The sequence below is a fragment of the Thalassophryne amazonica genome, chromosome 1 (assembly GCF_902500255.1).
Source record: "Thalassophryne amazonica chromosome 1, fThaAma1.1, whole genome shotgun sequence".
Lineage (NCBI taxonomy): Eukaryota > Metazoa > Chordata > Actinopteri > Batrachoidiformes > Batrachoididae > Thalassophryne > Thalassophryne amazonica.
The window spans coordinates 73534281-73552439 of record NC_047103.1 but is presented as its reverse complement, the minus strand read 5'-3'; the positions used below and the strand labels follow the sequence as shown (position 1 = coordinate 73552439).

The window sequence follows — 18159 nt, the reverse complement described above, 5'->3', positions numbered from 1 at the left end:
ATAAGCAAGAGTGAAGGGCAAAGTTTACAAGACAGTAGTGAGACCAGCTATGTTGTACGGTTTAGAGACGGTAGTAATAACAAAAAGACAAGAGGCAGAGCTGGCAGTGGCAGAGCTGAAGATGTTGAGATTCTCTCTGGAATGGACAGGATTAGGAATGAACATATCAGAGGGACGGCTCAGGTGGGACGGTTTGGAGACAAAGTCAGAGAGGCAAGATTGAGATGGTTTGGACATGTGCAGAGGAGGAACCCAGGGTATATAGGGAGAAGGAATGTGAGGATGGAGCCACCAGGCAGAAGGAGAAGAGGGAGGCCAAAAAGGAGGTTTATGGATGTGCTGAGGGAGGACATGCAGGTGGGACATGCAACAGGGATGACTATCAGGGGAAGAAAAAGTTGCTGAAAATGACAAGCGGCCACACGCACGCGTCTAAGCCAGATTTCATTTATATATGCTCACACTCTGGGTTATGCAGTCCTCAAAAACTGAGTGACTGTGCAAACAGGAGACTTGTTTAGTGCAGCAGATAAATTCATTTTTTCAGTGAAATGCTTCACTTATACAAAGAAACATGAATTTTCTACACATCTTCTTCATAGGTTAAGTCATCATTTTCACTGGATGGCCACTCAAAATTTCAAGATGGCCACCGTTTTTTCAAATGGCCACCATGAAGTTTTGATCATGTCAATTATGCCCTCCTGGCCATGTATTTGAGTTTCTTTGTTGGTTTTATAGAGCCATGGCAGCAAGTCTGTCATGATCAAAGCCAATGATACAGATGTGCTGGTCATGGCTTGAGTGTCTTCTCAACTCTACATAGTATGGGTGTGCAGCAGTTGTGGTTGGCATTCGGTCAAGGTTCGAGCCTTCGCTGGATTCCCATCCACGACCTGTCAGACTATATAGGCCAAGAGAGGGCCACAGGAATGCCATTCTTCCATGCCTTCACTGGCTGTGATGTGGTCTCAGCCTTTAGAAACAAAGGGAAGAAGACAGCTTGGCAAACTTGGGATATGTTCCCAGAGGCTACCCCATATTTTCTAAACTGAGCAAGTACCCTCCGTCCATTGAGGATGCAGACATGGAGATTCTGGAGAAGTTTGTGGTTCTCATGTATGACAGATCCAGCACTGTTGACAGTGTAGATGAAGCCAGACTTGACCTGTTTGCCAGGAAGCAGAGGTCGTATGAAGCCATCCCTCCTACCAGTGCAGCTCTGCTTCAACACACCAAACGTGCAGCATACCAGGCAGGATGCATATGGGCTCAGGCAATACTACGTCAGCCAGAAGCAGAGAGTCCATCTGATTGGGGCTGGGAGAAAGCAGGTGATGAGTGGAAGGTCTACTGGACAGCCAACTCATCAATTGCAAAGAGTGTGAACAACTCACCAAATGTGGCTGCAACTCTGGCTGCCGTGGCAGGTGCAAATGCTACAGGCTCGGACTAGCTTGTACAGCTTTGTGCAGTTGCAAATGTGACCTGTAAGCTGTCTCCTGAATGACCTTATGATTTTTGTATGGGTTTGCTGAGTTAGTCGGCCTAATGTCTTTTGGAAAAGGACACATCTTCTTCCTATCTGGCCTGAAGTTTTTTCAGCTGCAAACCCACAAGCCACAAAATGAGCTCATACTTTTTTTTATTGATCTTCATTTGCTTATACTTACAGAATACAATTAAAATAGCACAAAGTGAAAGTGGTAAATATATTTTTCTTCCAAAAGGTGCACTAAATCAAATCATTGTCCGGCAAGACTGACACTCATACAATGCATATTTACCAGCTTGTAACTGCAAAATGAGCCAGTGTCACAATGATGCACATCTGGATCAGTTCTATTTTCCCTAGATATCTATAGTCCATCTTTTCATTCATGAATTCTGAAAATATTTCATGACAGGCAGAGATTGCATCTATAGGTATCTCACAACTCTTGCATTCAAAATTTTAGGATACGTCAACGCCGTAACGGAACTAAAATTCCAGCCTTATAATTTGGAGTTTTCAATGCATTGCTGTGATTTGCTTCTATCTTCTTTATTACCACCATATGTTTGTGCATCATATATAGCAATACAAATCCTAGAACCAAGTTCTCTTACCAGACAAACAAAAAAGAAAGTTTTCTATCGCGAAAGGGATTTTAGAGATTTTTCTCATAGCAAAAGGGTCCCTCGATGGTCATTTTGTTAAATATAATTCATCATAATGAAAAATATATTACTTCTGACTTATTAAATTAACTGTTCTGCAAAGTGGAACAGGAATGGAACACTTGAATGTGTATTTTTTATATGTATACCCAAAAAATGACGGAAATCGGTACAACTGGTGGCCACCTTGAAAAAATGGTGGCCATATTGAAATTTTGCGTGGCTATCCAAACTTTTCAAAAGAGTTGGTCCTAGTGAGCAAGTGTGCCAAATTTTATTTCTTTGTATAACTGAAGTATTTTCTCCTTGTCTTCTGCACTATGTGAGAAGCCACCAAGACAACTCTGAAGGAGTGATATGTGTCTGAGAGTGTCCCTGGAGAAACTATGCACAGGGCAACTTTTGTCTGTTGCATCAGCAGGTGGACAGCTTCATGTTGGAGTGGACAGTAAAGGATTAAAAAAAAAGACTCAAGGAGCAAATTTTTACTACAGCTTGCCAGAAGGCACATGGGAAACCATCTGAAACCCTCCTGTCCTGTGCACCAGCAACATTTCCTGTATATTCATTTTGTGATTTGTTTTGTAATTTCTGTCCATAGCATGGCCCAAGGAGAGGGTCACCCCTTTTGAGTGTGGTCTGCTTGAGGTTTCTTCCTCAGAGGGAGTTTTTCCTTACCACTGTCACCTGTGTGCTTACTCTGGGGGTTGCTAAGGTTAGACCTTACTTGTGTGAAGTTCGATTGGATCTGTTTTTTATTTATTTATTTATTTATTGCATAAAAAATGCTTTTCTGTTCCACTAACCAAGGAAGCTTTGACTAGTGATGCAAAATGCAAAAGCAGCACTCTGCACAGATTCTCTCCATGTGAAGGATGTTCAATGCTACTTGAAGAGAGCGCGTTTTTTATTCAGTAACATGATGATGCACACCGAGTGGTCTCTTAAAGGGGCCACACTAAAATAAATTTTAATACTAAAAGCTAAAATTAATTTATTCAAACAGTTCTTTCAAGCCAAAGCACATCATTACTTTCCTGTATTTCAAATTGTCATTGATACACTGCTTATAGTATATACAGTACAGTAATAGGTGCCCTACCTTCTCCAGACCTGTTGTATCATCTTCAATTTCAACGGGCAAAAAGATGAGCATTCTGAGGTCCTTCCCTTTGTAAGGCATCTCTAGGATCTGTCAACACATACAGTAACCACTTCAGAAAAAGTGATAATTTATTGTGAATTAAATGAAAAGGTTGTGTTACGGTTTAATGCTACACTGAGTCACGATAGGATCCAAATGCAAGCAGCCAGAACACGAAGATGAGGGTAGAAACCAAGGAGTTTTAATACATCAAAATGACAGTGAATGGCAAGGGTGAGCCCAGATAATTCCACGTGACAAAATTCCAAACATGCCACCAAAACACTTGGTGAAAAAACAAACGATGATATAACAACAAAACAACTGTCAAAAAAACACAGCAGGGAGAAACATGTGAACAGGAATAACCAGGTGAAGCTGGACAGAACACGTGACAGAAACAGGACTGAACGTAATCGACCGACCGACAACAGTGAGGAGGGAGAGTCTTAAATACAGCTCACCTAATTAACAACGGGTGAACGGAAAAGCCGGAACACAAGGGGAAAATAAAGGGATACAAAATAAAACAGACAACCCGAGGTGAGTGGACAATAAAACCAAATCATGAAATATCAAACCAAGACAATGTGCAAGAAACTGTAAAAAAAACAACAAGAAACAAACAGACAACACAATGTAGCAACCACACAAACACAAAAACAAACAGTGCCAAAACCTGACACCCGACACCCAACATCCCAGATTACACACAGAGAAAAAGAAGGCGGGACACAAGACAAGCTTACGAAATCCTGAAGAACAGAATGGCATAAAATACGTACAATGGACCAGAGTGTCCTCTGGGAGGGGACGACATAAAGACAGGCACACATACGGACGACATGATGACACACACACGCAGAGGCACAAACCCTACAGATGACATTTTCACACACCCACATGATAGAAACAGACACCAGGAGGATCGCAATCACACACACACACACACAGGAGCTGGGACATGCAGTAGGGAGCCATACCACAACACACTCATACACACAGCATAGATACAACGGGGAGACACACAGATATCAACGACAGTATCGTCTGCCTTTGTCTGCTTCTCTCTTTTCCTTTTTTTTTAACCTTGTGTGTAATTTGTTAGTCCCCCGCCCCGACCTCGTTTTTCCTGCCACTTCCATGCCTTCAGATGTCGGAGCTTTCCGCAGCTAATTTCAAGGTAACCTGTCCAACTCTAATTTCTGTATTACACACATGTTGATTTCCCTGATGTTTTCAGACACTCTCCTGTGCGGCTTCCATGTTGCATATGCTCCTGGCTCCATGGCTATCTGCACCACGTCCCTTTGGAACTCTCAGGCTCTCAGCTAAAGAGTGCGTAACTCTACCATGCTTCAATTAAGTTCCTTCATGTTCTGTGGGATTCCGCTCTCACGCACTCCTGCCTGTGACTGTGCATGTTTAAGAGCCCCTTCACACATAGTGCAAATTTGGTCGATTTGTGCATAAAATGTGCATGAAGCAGGAATCGTGTGCAAAATGTATAAAATGGTAGCTGCCTCGTATACCTGTTGCTACAACTATTTGCACACACCAGTGGCTGAAAGACAGAGTGTCCGCTGTGCAAGCCCATCAATCCAAATTCCAAACAAATTCCAGGTGACACATGAACATCTAACACCACTTGCATGGCACTTAGAAAATGTGTGGCCATTCGCACTGTTAACACGACAACGGTCAGCAGACAATCACTGTCAAGCTGGCAGTGAAATTTGTCTAAGTGCTCCACGACTGTGAAGTTGCCGAGTGCACATGTGGCATGCTAGAGTGTTGGCTCTCCCCACAACATATGTGTGTGTGTTTCGCGCACTCCCCCCTGCTCCCCCCAATACATGTGTACATGTGGTTCATGCATCATCCATTTCCTAAACTGTGAACATTATTCCCAGAGCTGTGAACATTCCTGGTTTGAGCCTTCTGTGAACTGTCGGTTGTTAAAGGCTTCCATGTTACGAGTGCAGGCACTCACCTCCCCTCCATTCTCCCAGTTCCCGTCCTTGGCTCTGTGCGCCCACCTGGCTCCGGATCCAGTATACCCCAGGATTTCTCAGACTCCCAAGTCTGTCCATGTGTGCACTGCAGCTCCCAGAATTCCACCCGCTACAAGTGGGCCCTGTTTTCACTCAGCAGGCCATCTAACCAGCGCAGCACTGTTCATATGTTTATTGTAAATGCATCTCTTTTCGTTCACAACCAGTTCTGTTCCTTGCTCCCAGCGTTTAAGTCCATCACCAGCAGTGGTGGGCACAGTTCAGCTAATCTTTAGCTAATAAATGACAGTGTATATAATACCAAGATAAAATGTGACTTCTAATCAGTGGTGGGCACAGATAACCAAAACATTAACTTTGATAACAGATAATCAGATAACTGAAAAGTTATCTTTGATAAGGATAAAACAATAAACCACCCAAAAATGTATCGGAAGTTACAGATAACCGATAAATTCCAATAGTGTCTCTGGTAGATTTACAACTACTAATAAAACGAATTTAAGTTTTAATGCCACAATAGCTTCTAGTAATATTAAAAGTAACAACAGACCCAAACAATGAGACCACACTTTTGTCTTTGAACATTCTGCCCCTGCTGGAAGCACTTGTTTACTACAGAGCTCCCAGTACAGAGGCACTCAGAAATCAGTCACATCACTCCGGTCAGGCGGAGGTCTTGAAACATAAAGTCATGCTGACTTATGGTTTTGATTTATAAATAACATTAATACCGATAGAATAACTCCCTTAATGTCAATTCAGTCATTTGTACAAAGTTAAAATATAGCATATATCTTTTAATGTTGAATAATGCACTAATTCTGAGGTTTTGTAACAAACACAGACAGATCGCAAAGGATTCTGGCTCAAAGTGCCTCTGCTAAACACTGATTGGTTCAGTCATTCATTATGTAAACCAACACGTTAATGTGACGTTTGTCGTGTGTTGGTGTTTACAGATAAATGTGCTTTTGTAAAATATTCCATTTTTTTAATTTGTAAAAACAGGCATTTTTACGGAGCCCTGGAAGTGTCATCGCAAAATGTTTTGCATGTGGAGAGAACGTGCGCACGTTTTATGATGTTGTAAAATGTGCTTTACACTGTGTGAGATGATTTTTAGGCAGGAATTGTTTGGACTAAGTTTCAGGTTAATCGCGCGTCCTGCATCGTGTAGTGTACATGGAGTAACAAGCTGCGTTTAACATCTCAGGACCACCTCCTGATCGCCGATTGTATGGTCCAATGAAAATCAAACCTGTTTGATATTATTGTGGTCGCCCGTCGTGAGGGTATCCTGCTGCTGAAGAGCTACAAGCATCTAACCGCTTGCACTGTGCCTGTGCAAACACTGCAGAGCTGTCTTGTAATGTTATTTTATTTATTTATTTATTTTTGCTGTTGTTTTGCTTTGTTTTTAAACTTCATTTGTAAAAAAAAAAAAAAAAAAAAAGCCATTTGCAAAGCCAAAAGTTGATTTGGTGCCCAGACGCTTAGTACTTAGGGCGAATACTGCCATGTACTGGCCAGTAGTGTTCATGGCAGTAGAGGCCTTGAAAACAAAATTCCAGATAATCCCTGTACATTTAAAATGCGTGGATTTTAACAAATGCAAATACAATAACAACGTCTATAAACCCAGAGAATATATTCACGAGAGAGTTTTAGGCACTAGAGTTTACTGCTGTTGTCCGTGGAGCCTGAACAGAGTGTCTGAAATGCAATTGTCCTGTCGTGATCGTACTGAGATTACATCATCCTACCCATAAAGCACTGCTGGAAACAGCATGTGCTCACAAAACCTTAAAAATTAGCACATTACTTTAAACTAAAACATATATCTGATACTTTCACTTTATAAAACTTCAGACATGACAGTAATTTTAAATAACTTGTCCAAAATTAGTTTGGTTAAAATTTGAACCATAAGTTAAAAATGTATGCCTCTGGATGACTTAGGTGATATTGCCAGCATATCGGTATGGGGTTAAAGTGATTTTTTTTTTCTCGCCTTTGTCTGCAGAGGATAGAGATGCTTTTTATAGAAGCAGCTCTCTTCTGTTAGCAGAGAGTATAACTGTCCATCTGTTACAAAACTTTTAACAGGCAGGTGCTGAACTGATTTTAAATTTAAAAAATGCTTGTCGCTGTTCAGCTTTGTTTACTGTCTAAAAGTTACCGGACAAAAATTAATTGGAAGATAATTGGTCCGATAATGGTTTTTAAAGTTATCTAAAAAGATAATCCGAAAATGAAAACATTATCTTCGATAATTATGTTATCGGATTATCGGAAGTGTGCCCACCACTGCTTCTAATACTGTGTTTTTCTGCTTTTGAAAGATGATGACAAAAGCATGATGATGTTCGTGTTATGTGTCGGACGCAGCTCGGAGAACCGACCAGCGTTTGAAGGACCCAGTATGAAATAAGCAGAGCACGGTACAAAGGCTAACTGAATTTAATACATAACAGTGATAAAATAACAAAAAGGTGCGGTCTGGCGTGGTGCGCTCCCAGCAGCGCTAACGGTCCGGAGCCAGAAGCTGTTTCAGACCCAAGGACCCCGCCGACACCCCCCAGGTGGCCGCAACAACCGAGTCTGTGAAAGAAGGAACCATTATGTGAGTCCACACTCTACACACAGAACACTTAAAGGTGTACAAACAGCAAACACTTCCTGGCTTGATTACTGATCAGCTTCCCAACCTGCAGGCATGGAACATCCAGTTCACAAAACTCCACTGCAGTGGAAGCTGATACATGACTAACAAACAGCTCAATACAATAAGGTGTGAGGGACACCACATTTACTGACTGTATAACTGTTAGTCACAAAATCTAACGTACCTCAGGAAGTGTGCTGACGAGCGTGAGACCTCACCCCCTCCTCTTTCACAGACTGTGCATCAAACCTGGACGTTCTCAGCATCCGCTGTTGACGAGATGGCTCCCGAGACGACGATCTCACCCGTCTGGTCACAAGGTCGAGTCTCTGGCAAATACACACTGTGCAGTCCAGTCTTAAATGCCAACATGTTCCAATCCATCCAGATGCACTACAGCTGTGAGTCCTGACGAGTCGCAGGTGATCAGGGTGAGGTCCTGACAGCCTCAGCAACACAGCCACTCAGTCCCAAACGCACGCCACCTGGGAGGAAAACCAAAAAACAGAAACAAACCGGCAGCCAGGCCCCCCAGCCATATAACAGTACCCCACCCTCACGGGAAGCCTCCCGGCGACCACACACACCTGGCCCAGGAGAAACACCCCCCTCCAGGGACCATGGCTGGAAACCGCGTCCGCGTTCATCCTCCAACAGACTGGTTGAACTGGCTGCATCTTTGCCCCTGTTTCTGACAGTCTCTTAGCACAGGTGTGGCCAGGAGTTCTTACACCTGTGCTGTCAGCCTTTATCCAAATGTGTGATTAGTCAAAACAAAACAACCAAAACACCCCCCCCCCCCCAGGGGACCGTCCCACCAAACCCCAGGGAAGGGGAAAAAGAAAACAACCCAAACCTGAGCTCACAAACAAAACGCCAAAACACCCCCCCATCCCCCCCCCCCCCCCCCCCCCCCCAGAGGACCGTTCCATCAAACCCCAGGGAAGGGGAGAACAGGAAAAACCCAAACTTGAGCTCAAACAAAAATGCCAAAATACCCCCCCCTCCTCCCCCAAACGACACGTAGGGACCACACCCCCAGAGGGCCACCGCCAGCTCCAGGAGTAATAACCACGGCCGAGGTCCCTCTGGGATCCAACGTCACTCACGGGACTACCAGCGCCTCCCAGAGGACCACTCGTCAACCCCAGGAGACGCCTCCCCTCATGACCCATGGACCCAGCCCCGGCCGTCCACGGCTAGATGGACCCAACGCCCTTTCCCCCCCAGAGGACACCACAGTCAAACCCTGAGGGCAGAAACTGGGGGGGAAAACAAAAAGACACCCCAAACCCCCCCCCCCTCCCCTCCCGGGTGCAGAGGCCACCTGGGAAACGCCCAGCACAACCCAACTGCACCCCTCCAGCAATGCCGACACTACGGCACCCCGGCTGAGTCAGAGGAGAAGAGAGGGTATAACAAAAAACAAAGAGAAAAAACAACCCATCACCCCCCAGGGGACCGTTCCATCTAACCCCGGGGATGTGAAACAAAAGAAATAAAAGAAAAAAAAAAAAACAGACCAACACACAGTTGGTTGGGTCCTTTTTTTTTTTTTTTTTTTGTATTTGGTCGTTGTCAATCAGGCTGCAGGGTCACAACCCCAGACAAATAGTGGAAAACAAAAAATAAAATCCCACACAAAAACCAACTCAAAAAACACCCACACAAAATGGACTAACACAAAACAAATCAGTGAGTTATACCGTCAAGCTCAACCAAATGGAACACACCTGTTCCTACTCAAGAGCTTGACGGTAACGTGATTCAGTCACCACAAGGGGGAGCCAGAGTGCTAAAATGAAAAAACCCCTTTGGCGACAGAAAAAAACAAACGAGCTGCTTTTGTGTGCGCAGCTGAGTGCAACACACAACCAAAATGTGCTCAACTAAATAACGCCGGAGCTGATACAACAGACGCAGTAGTTACCTTTGTCCGGGGAAACGGGGCTACGACTGTAACACAGGAAGCCCAGCGACCCGTGCTAACAGAGCTCCGCCGTGCGCGTGAACCCATTACAAACGCACTCTTGCAGCTCCCGTTTACACCTCTTATCCGGTCGGAGTGTGACGCGACGCCGTCGCCAGTCACACTCCACCACGACCCACAGATAAGGCACAACACAGGAACACGGATGCAAGAGAGCACAAATCAGTAGCCAGTAATGGGTTCTCAAACACGCACCTTCCGGGCGGAGAGCCCCGCAACTGATCCCGATAACCACTGAACGTCTGCTGCCGCCTTCCCGGCGCGTTACCGTCTCTGCTACCGCTGGGTCCATGATGTTTGGCCAGAGACTACTGTTATGTGTCGGACGCAGCTCGGAGAACCGACCAGCGTTTGAAGGACCCAGTATGAAATAAGCAGAGCACGGTACAAAGGCTAACTGAATTTACTACATAACAGTGATAAAATAACAAAAGGTGCGGTCTGGCGTGGTGCGCTCCCAGCAGCGCTAACGGTCCGGAGCCAGAAGTTGTTTCGGACCCAAGGACCCCGCCGACACCCCCACGTGGCTGCAACAACCGAGTCTGTGAAAGAAGGAACCATTATGTGAGTCCACACTCTACACACAGAACACTTAAAGGTGTACAAACAGCAAACACTTCCTGGCTTGATTACTAATCAGCTTCCCAACCTGCAGGCATGGAACATCCAGTTCACAAAACTCCACTGCAGTGGAAGCTGATACATGACTAACAAACAGCTCAATACAATAAGGTGTGAGGGACACCACATTTACTGACTGTATAACTGTTAGTCACAAAATCTAACGTACCTCAGGGTGTGCTGACGAGCGTGAGACCTCACCCCCTCCTCTTTCACAGACTGTGCATCAAACCTGGACGTTCTCAGCATCCGCTGTTGACGAGATGGCTCCCGAGACGACGATCTCACCCGTCTGGTCACAAGGTCGAGTCTCTGGCAATACACACTGTGCAGTCCAGTCTTAAATGCCAACATGTTCCAATCCATGCAGATGCACTACAGCTGTGAGTCCTGACGAGTCGCAGGTGATCAGGGTGAGGTCCTGACAGCCTCAGCAACACAGCCACTCAGTCCCAAACGCACGCCACCTGGGAGGAAAACCAAAAAACAGAAACAAACCGGCAGCCAGGCCCCCCCAGCCATATAACAGTTCGGGGGTTTTATTTTTTATTCATTCATTTTTGTGCGTGCTCATGTGTTTGTGATCCTTGAATTTACCCAACAGCGAAAAGTGAAAGTGAAACAGGTTCATCAGAAGCCAACAGTGTAATCTGATATGGCCGCACCTGAATCAATACTAAAAGTTATCGGTTATCGGCTATCTGTAATAAAGTTACATTTTTTAACATTTTATCGGTTTAGCATCATAAAAGATAACTTTTCAGTTATCGGATTAATGGTTATCGAAGCTAACTTTTTGGTTAGCTGTGCCCACCACTGATCACCTGTAATGGTCCGGTTCTGTCCGGACCCCTAATCATAACAAAGAGGTAAGACACACTCACACGTCCACACACCAAAACACAAACACAGACAGAGGTGTGCTCACACACACTCACACATGACTGACAGATGAGGAGAACAATCCATACACAGACATCAGATCCTGATCCAGACCCACGCCACACAGGAGACAGACATGACCTTAACACGACAGACTAACAGGACATGACACACAGACAGGGACTAACAGGGCACCCCCACAACCGATTGACATTTTGTGCAGTAAATAAAATCCTTACTTGGTTATCGATACGCGTGCTACTTGAATAAAATTATGTGACTGTAGTTTCTAAGTTTACCAACTGAATGATTCATTACCTGGCAGTTGATTTCAGCGATGTAGGTGAGAGGGAACTCAGCTTTCTGGTGCATCATCTTCACCACTTAGTGTCTTTCTGAAAAAGATTAAAAAAAAAAAATAACCTCAGAGGGAAATCTCACTTTACAAGTTACTACTGTGCGTAAAGTCTCAAAATTTCTTTAACTGTAAATCAAGTGGTTTCTCCTGCATGTATCCATCTACACACACCTGTGCATGTCACACATTCCATTATGAAAACCACACTGAATGAAAAAGCTTTGTCCACTTCCATGAAAGAGTTCAAATACAACTGTAATAACCTGTGTTCACCACAAACAGTACACACTTCATAGAGGCACAACAACAAATGCAAAGACTAACTATTTTGTCTTAACTTGAATTTGCGCAAGTTTGTTAGGTTGGTGTCAAACCATAACAGTTGTCCCGATGTCTTTCCTGTTGAGAGGCCAGCCAAAGCACAACTGTGCATGTGCACGCATGCTCAGTTCTTTCTACCCAGACTTTCACACCTCCCCCCGTCGAGTTTACGTGCCTCTCTTTACCGAGTAACTGCGCATGCGCATTTCTTTCTACAATGAACTTGAAGACTTCAGCCGTGTAGAGTTGAACTCCATGACCAAGGAAAACCCACACCGAAGAAAAACGAGCAAAAACATACAGAGGGAAAACACACCAAAGAAAACCCATGTAAGTTTTATCTTTACCTGAAAACACAACAGGAGTAAGTGTCATTTCAATTTTAAAAAGTAAAAATTTGCATGTGCATGCTGTACACCAAAGAAAACTCTGTCTCAACTCAGTGATGTCCTTATTTGGTCATAGTTGTGTGAAACTCCTTTCTGAAACAGGCTCCTGTTTAATGCACATTACATGTACTGTATGTATTTATCAATAGTTATGGCACATTATGGTATCTCACCCAACTCTATTGCTGAATGATTTTTCTTTTTATTATTATTGTAGTCAGAAAGATTTGGGCTTCAGATTGTTAGATAATATCTCTGCTAATTCCTTATTCTATTATTTTATGTTAGTTATCAAGTATTTGCTTTTCTTTAGAAGTGCCTGAAACCTGGTTCAAAGGCTTAGCAAAAAAGTTAAGTTTCACTTCCATTGTGCATGTGCAATTTTCTGATTTTTTTTAGACCAAGCAGAGGAAAAAAATATGGACTCACTCAATTCTGAGGAATAAATTATGGAATCACCCTGTAAATTTTCATCCCAAAAACTAACACCTCCATCAAATCAGATCTGCTTGTTAGTCTGCATCTAAAAAGGAGTGATCACACCTTGGAGAGCTGTTGCACCAAGTGGACTGACATGAATCATGGCTCCAACACGAGAGATGTCAATTGAAACAAAGGAGAGGATTATCAAACTCTTAAAAGAGGGTAAATCATCATGCAATGTTGCAAAAGATGTTGGTTGTTCACAGTCAGCTGTGTCTAAACTCTGGACCAAATACAAACAACATGGGAAGGTTGTTAAAGGCAAACATACTGGTAGACCAAGGAAGACATCAAAGCATCAAGACAGAAAACTTAGAGCAATATGTCTCAAAAATCGAAAAATGCACAACAAAACAAATGTGGAATGAATGGGAGGAAACTGGAGTCAGCGTCTGTGACCGAACTGTAAGAAACCGCCTAAAGGAAATGGGATTTACATACAGAAAAGCTAAACGAAAAGCCATCATTAACACCTAAACAGAAAAAAACAAGGTTACAATGGGCTAAGGAAAAGCAATCGTGGACTGTGGATGACTGGATGAAAGTCATATTCAGTGATGAATCTCGAATCTGCATTGGACAAGGTGATGATGCTGGAACTTTTGTTTGGTGCCGTTCCAATGGGATTTATAAAGATGACTGCCTGAAGAGAACATGTAAATTTCTACAGTCATTGATGATATGGGGCTGCATGTCAGGTAAAGGCACTGGGGAGATGGCTGTCATTACATCATCAATAAATGCACAAGTTTACGTTGATATTTTGGACAATTGAAAGGATGTTTGGGGATGATGAAATCATTTTTCAAGATGATAATGCATCTTGCCATAGAGCAAAAACTGTGAAAACATTCCTTGCAAAAGACACATAGGGTCAATGTTAACGAGCAGATCTGATTTGATGCAGGTGTTAGTTTTGGGGATGAAATTTACAGGGTGATTCCATAATTTATTCCTCAGAATTGAGTGATTCCATTTTTTTCCTCTGCTTGGTCTAAAAAGTAACCGTTACTGACTGCCACAATCTTTTTTTCTTGATTTCTTATAGTGTTTCTTAAAGCCAGAAAGTTGCCATTTGAAATGACTTTAGTTTTGTGTCATGTCTGTGATCTGCTTTTTTTCTACAAAATTAAACAACTGAATGAACATCCTCCAAGGCCGGTGATTCCATAATTATTGCCAGGGGTTGTATATCTATTTGGTTCTTTGTAAGGTGCAGTATATTACAAAAAGAACTGGGAGGAATTACAATTGGTGTACCAGACCCAGATGTAAAACTGTCAATGGCCATACGATGTTTTGCAACCAACAGTTTGGTTGGCTGTTATAATCGAATTTCTGCAGTATTGACTACTTGACTAACTGACGTTAGTTGTATTAAAGTGATGGTCTGCGTCCAAAATTTTCGTAGTTAACCTAGACAGTTGTTGAAAGTCACATTGGAATTTTTTTTTCTTTCCTTCTTTTCTGATATTTATGGTAATTTTATGAGTTGGGGGTCAAGTCCAGCCGTGGTTCGTGGTCCGGCTGATGCTGAGAAATTATCGAAGCAGGGGAGTGGAGGGTCCTCCTTGCCGGAAGTGGAGGTCTGGGGATGGAGGATGAGGGACAAATTATCAAGGAGTGATTCACCTTGGTAATTAGTTCCGACTGACTGTTAATTTTCATGTGTGTGTGGTGTGTGTGGTTTTTCCGCTACAGAGGGTTCCCTGATGGTGTGAATTCTGTTCGGTTCTGTGGGATTTGTCTGGGTGTAGGACAACGAGGCTGGGGTAAAGTTTATTTTTGGGATGGTGTTTATTTAATAGTCTTGTGTGTAAAGGATTGTTTTAAGTGCTTCTCATAATGCATGCAAATTTCCCCTTCAGTAATGTTGGTTTAGATCCATGTTTGTCTGTTTGTTTAAATGTGATGTTGTTTGTTTAATTTTTTTTTTCTTTTTTTGGGGGGGGGGGGGACGCTTTGAGTAAAAACTTTAGTTTTAATGTGTATTTGTAACAAACCGCGGACTTTGTCTTTTCTGTTGTTTTAACATGGATGTTTGGGGAAAACGGGGTCATTGCCTGGTGGCTTTTAAATGATGGCTTTTTTTTTTTATTCAACGTGGATCATTGTTGTGCGTAGTTTGGTCTTTGTTCTATCGATGATGATGATTTATGGTCAGTGAAATGTGGGGGCTGCATTCAATTTGTGTTAGCTGCTAAAATGCTAACTGATTTTAAAATAAAAGATGTGAATAAATTTGGCCATACAAATTGACACCGATCGAGCCACTAAAATTTAGTGGATAGGACTGTTGACTGTTGAATGTCCGTTTGTCAATTTTTAAATACTTTAACACTTTTGACTTGATTTTGATTTATTTAGCACAAATAAAACTATCAAAAATAATGTATAAGCAACGAGAGAGATACAAGTATATGTATACAAGTATACATATAAGCAGTACGTCCCCCCTCGATCTATGACTATTCCTTGTAGGTTCAACTGTGTTTGTAGGTAACTTTTTTGATTATTCTAAAGCAGGGGTTTTCCAAGTGTGGGAGAGTGAGGCACCCCCCTCCCCCCACAGACATGCATACGGGTGATTCTTTAACTACGGGTACTATTGGCCTTGTAAATGTAATTTCCACCACACCATTGCCTTACAATATAAAGCGCCTTGGGGCAACTGTTTGTTGTGATTTGGCACTATATACATGTGCTCTGATGTCACTGTTTATCTCCATAGAAACTACCCAAACAATCTTTCATACAAACTGTTTAAAGGGACATTACAGTGTTGTGGTGGAAATTACGGCAATAGTGTGGGACAACTACATTTTGTTTAAAAAAATCACAACAGTTATATGACATTGAATACCCCAATTATGTTTTGATTATTTTACTGATATTTTATTGAGATATTTTAAAACATTAGAAAAAACATTTCTTTACCATTCATTTTTATCATTGAAGATCAAAAGTCTGGGTGTGGACAAGCACAAAACGGCATATTTGCATATAATGATGCTGAAAAAGGTGAAAAAGTCATCATAGACTACTAGAACAAATTTCTTAACACACTTTCATTGTAAATATAACTATAAAAGTGTGAAATTTCCCCTTTTTTTTCTGTTTTCATACAATATGATCAAAGGACATATTAAGTGCCTGTAGTCTAAGAATCACCCATAAACACAATTTCAACATCTTTATGTGTTTCTTTTTATTCTTTGACACATCTTAAACACATTTTAAAAGTATTTGTGTGTTTTTAAGGAACTGTCTATGTATTTACACATTTTACAGCCTTTGTAAACATTTTAAACATGTTTTTAAAGAACTTTCTATTATTTCACAAATTTTAAACGTGTTTTTAAAGAACTTTCTCTATTATTTTTTATCTTTTGTCATATTTTAAACATCGTTTTTTTTTTTTAAATATTTAAACATCTCTGTGTGTTTTTAAATGTCTTTGGCATAACTAATACATTTTAACATAAATAATAAGGGATGGGTATTGATAATATTTTATCAATATTGATGCCATGATCGATTCCGCTAATCGATCCGATTCCTTATCAATACCTCCTGTGAATTTTCAGTGTTCTAAAAGTAGGCTTTACAGGTTTTCTATGTCAATAACATTTTATTGAGTCTTCAAGTAAATAAATATGAAATTGGTCACTGGATTCTTGATCTCTGCACATAACTAAACACTAGAGACATTCGTCACGAAATGCCCCGCACACAGTACTATTTTCCATGTAAAGTGCAGTAATATGTACATGTGGGGTAGGTATGGGTTGAACCCTCATGTGTTTGATGTAAACTGGGATACACAGTGGAAAAATTGGAGATTGACATTTTATTTATTTAGAGGATGTGGCCAACAGTGATCATAAAAAGTCAGTAGCCTTCGAACAAATGCAACTATTGGTAATTTTTTAACAGTAGTTCAAGGTCACTGGCCTTCGAACCCATGCGAAGTACTCCTCCAAGGCATGTACCCACCAAATATGAAGTTTCTGCGAGCAATAGGTGCGAAGCTACGTGATTCGCTTTGAAGTTATTAATTCCGACCGGACTCTGTCTCAGCAGAGAGTGGCGCAGCGCGAACAGAACGGAGGATGATTCTCGTTTCTTACCTGCAACAAGACATGAGTCCCAGTTAGTAACTTCAATCTGCACAAAAGTGGCTCACGAGTGACCTTTTTAAATGGCTTTCAGAGGGGTTAAGAAGCGGACTTGTCGCTTCTGAAAAGCAGCGAAGCAATGAACCAACAAAGCGGAGGGTTGGAGAACTGCTTCACTGTTTCAAGCTTCAAAGCGGAGCCGTTACAGAACCGGCTGATTACAGACCTGCTGCAGGGTCTGTAATCAACGTAAAGAAATTATCATTTTCCAGATAAAACACCCTCAAAAACAATGGCCACTCTGAAGAATCGATAAGGGACTCGTTAAGCAAAAAGGCTATTGATGTTGGTGGATCGAATCAGTTCTTAATGATTTCTGAAAAGAACTGGTTCATGATACCTATCCCTCGCGTTCCCCTGAAGAACTCTGGCACCCCATAGGGGAGCGCACCTCACAGTTGAAAACCACTGGCATAGACAGTTCCTTAAAAATTCACAATACTTTTAAAAGTGGTTTAAGATGTGTAAAAGAATAAAAAGAAACACACAAAGATATTGAAATTGTGTGTATGTGTGTCGTGGGGCACAGCTATTCATTTGTTCGCTGAGGGGGAGCTCATTCTCAAACACTTTGAAAACCCCTGCAGTAGATCAATCTTTGGGGAAACTAATGGGGAGATAATTCAATTCACATTCAATGTCCTGAATTTAAAAATCAGTGACAATTTGAATGTGACACCTTGAATGGTGGTTCCCTCTCACTCCTGCTTTGTTGGCATGTTGTATCAGTCGAGTATGGAAGGCTGGATAGCTTATGATGGGTGAGATCCCACCTCATAACTTGGGACAACCTAAGAGGCATAGCCACGATTACTTTGATGTCTCAGTGAGGTCCTGACTCATTATGTGTGCACCGTGAGGGAGCATCAGGATGGGGTCGACTGATGGTTGTCTATGTGCCTACATGTCTGGCAGAAAAATGATTCGATTGGAATATTGGATCATAAATG

General features: G+C 42.2%; 1 protein-coding gene across 1 annotated transcript in view; it reads right to left on the bottom strand.

Annotated features, from left to right (window-relative positions):
• LOC117507765 (serpin B6-like) overlaps positions 1-18159 on the bottom strand; it is a 175328-nt gene that overhangs the window by 64032 nt on the left and 93137 nt on the right. The window contains 2 exon segments of the mRNA XM_034167594.1: positions 3263-3352; positions 11799-11855. Coding sequence (XP_034023485.1) covers positions 3263-3352; positions 11799-11855 — 147 coding nt within the window.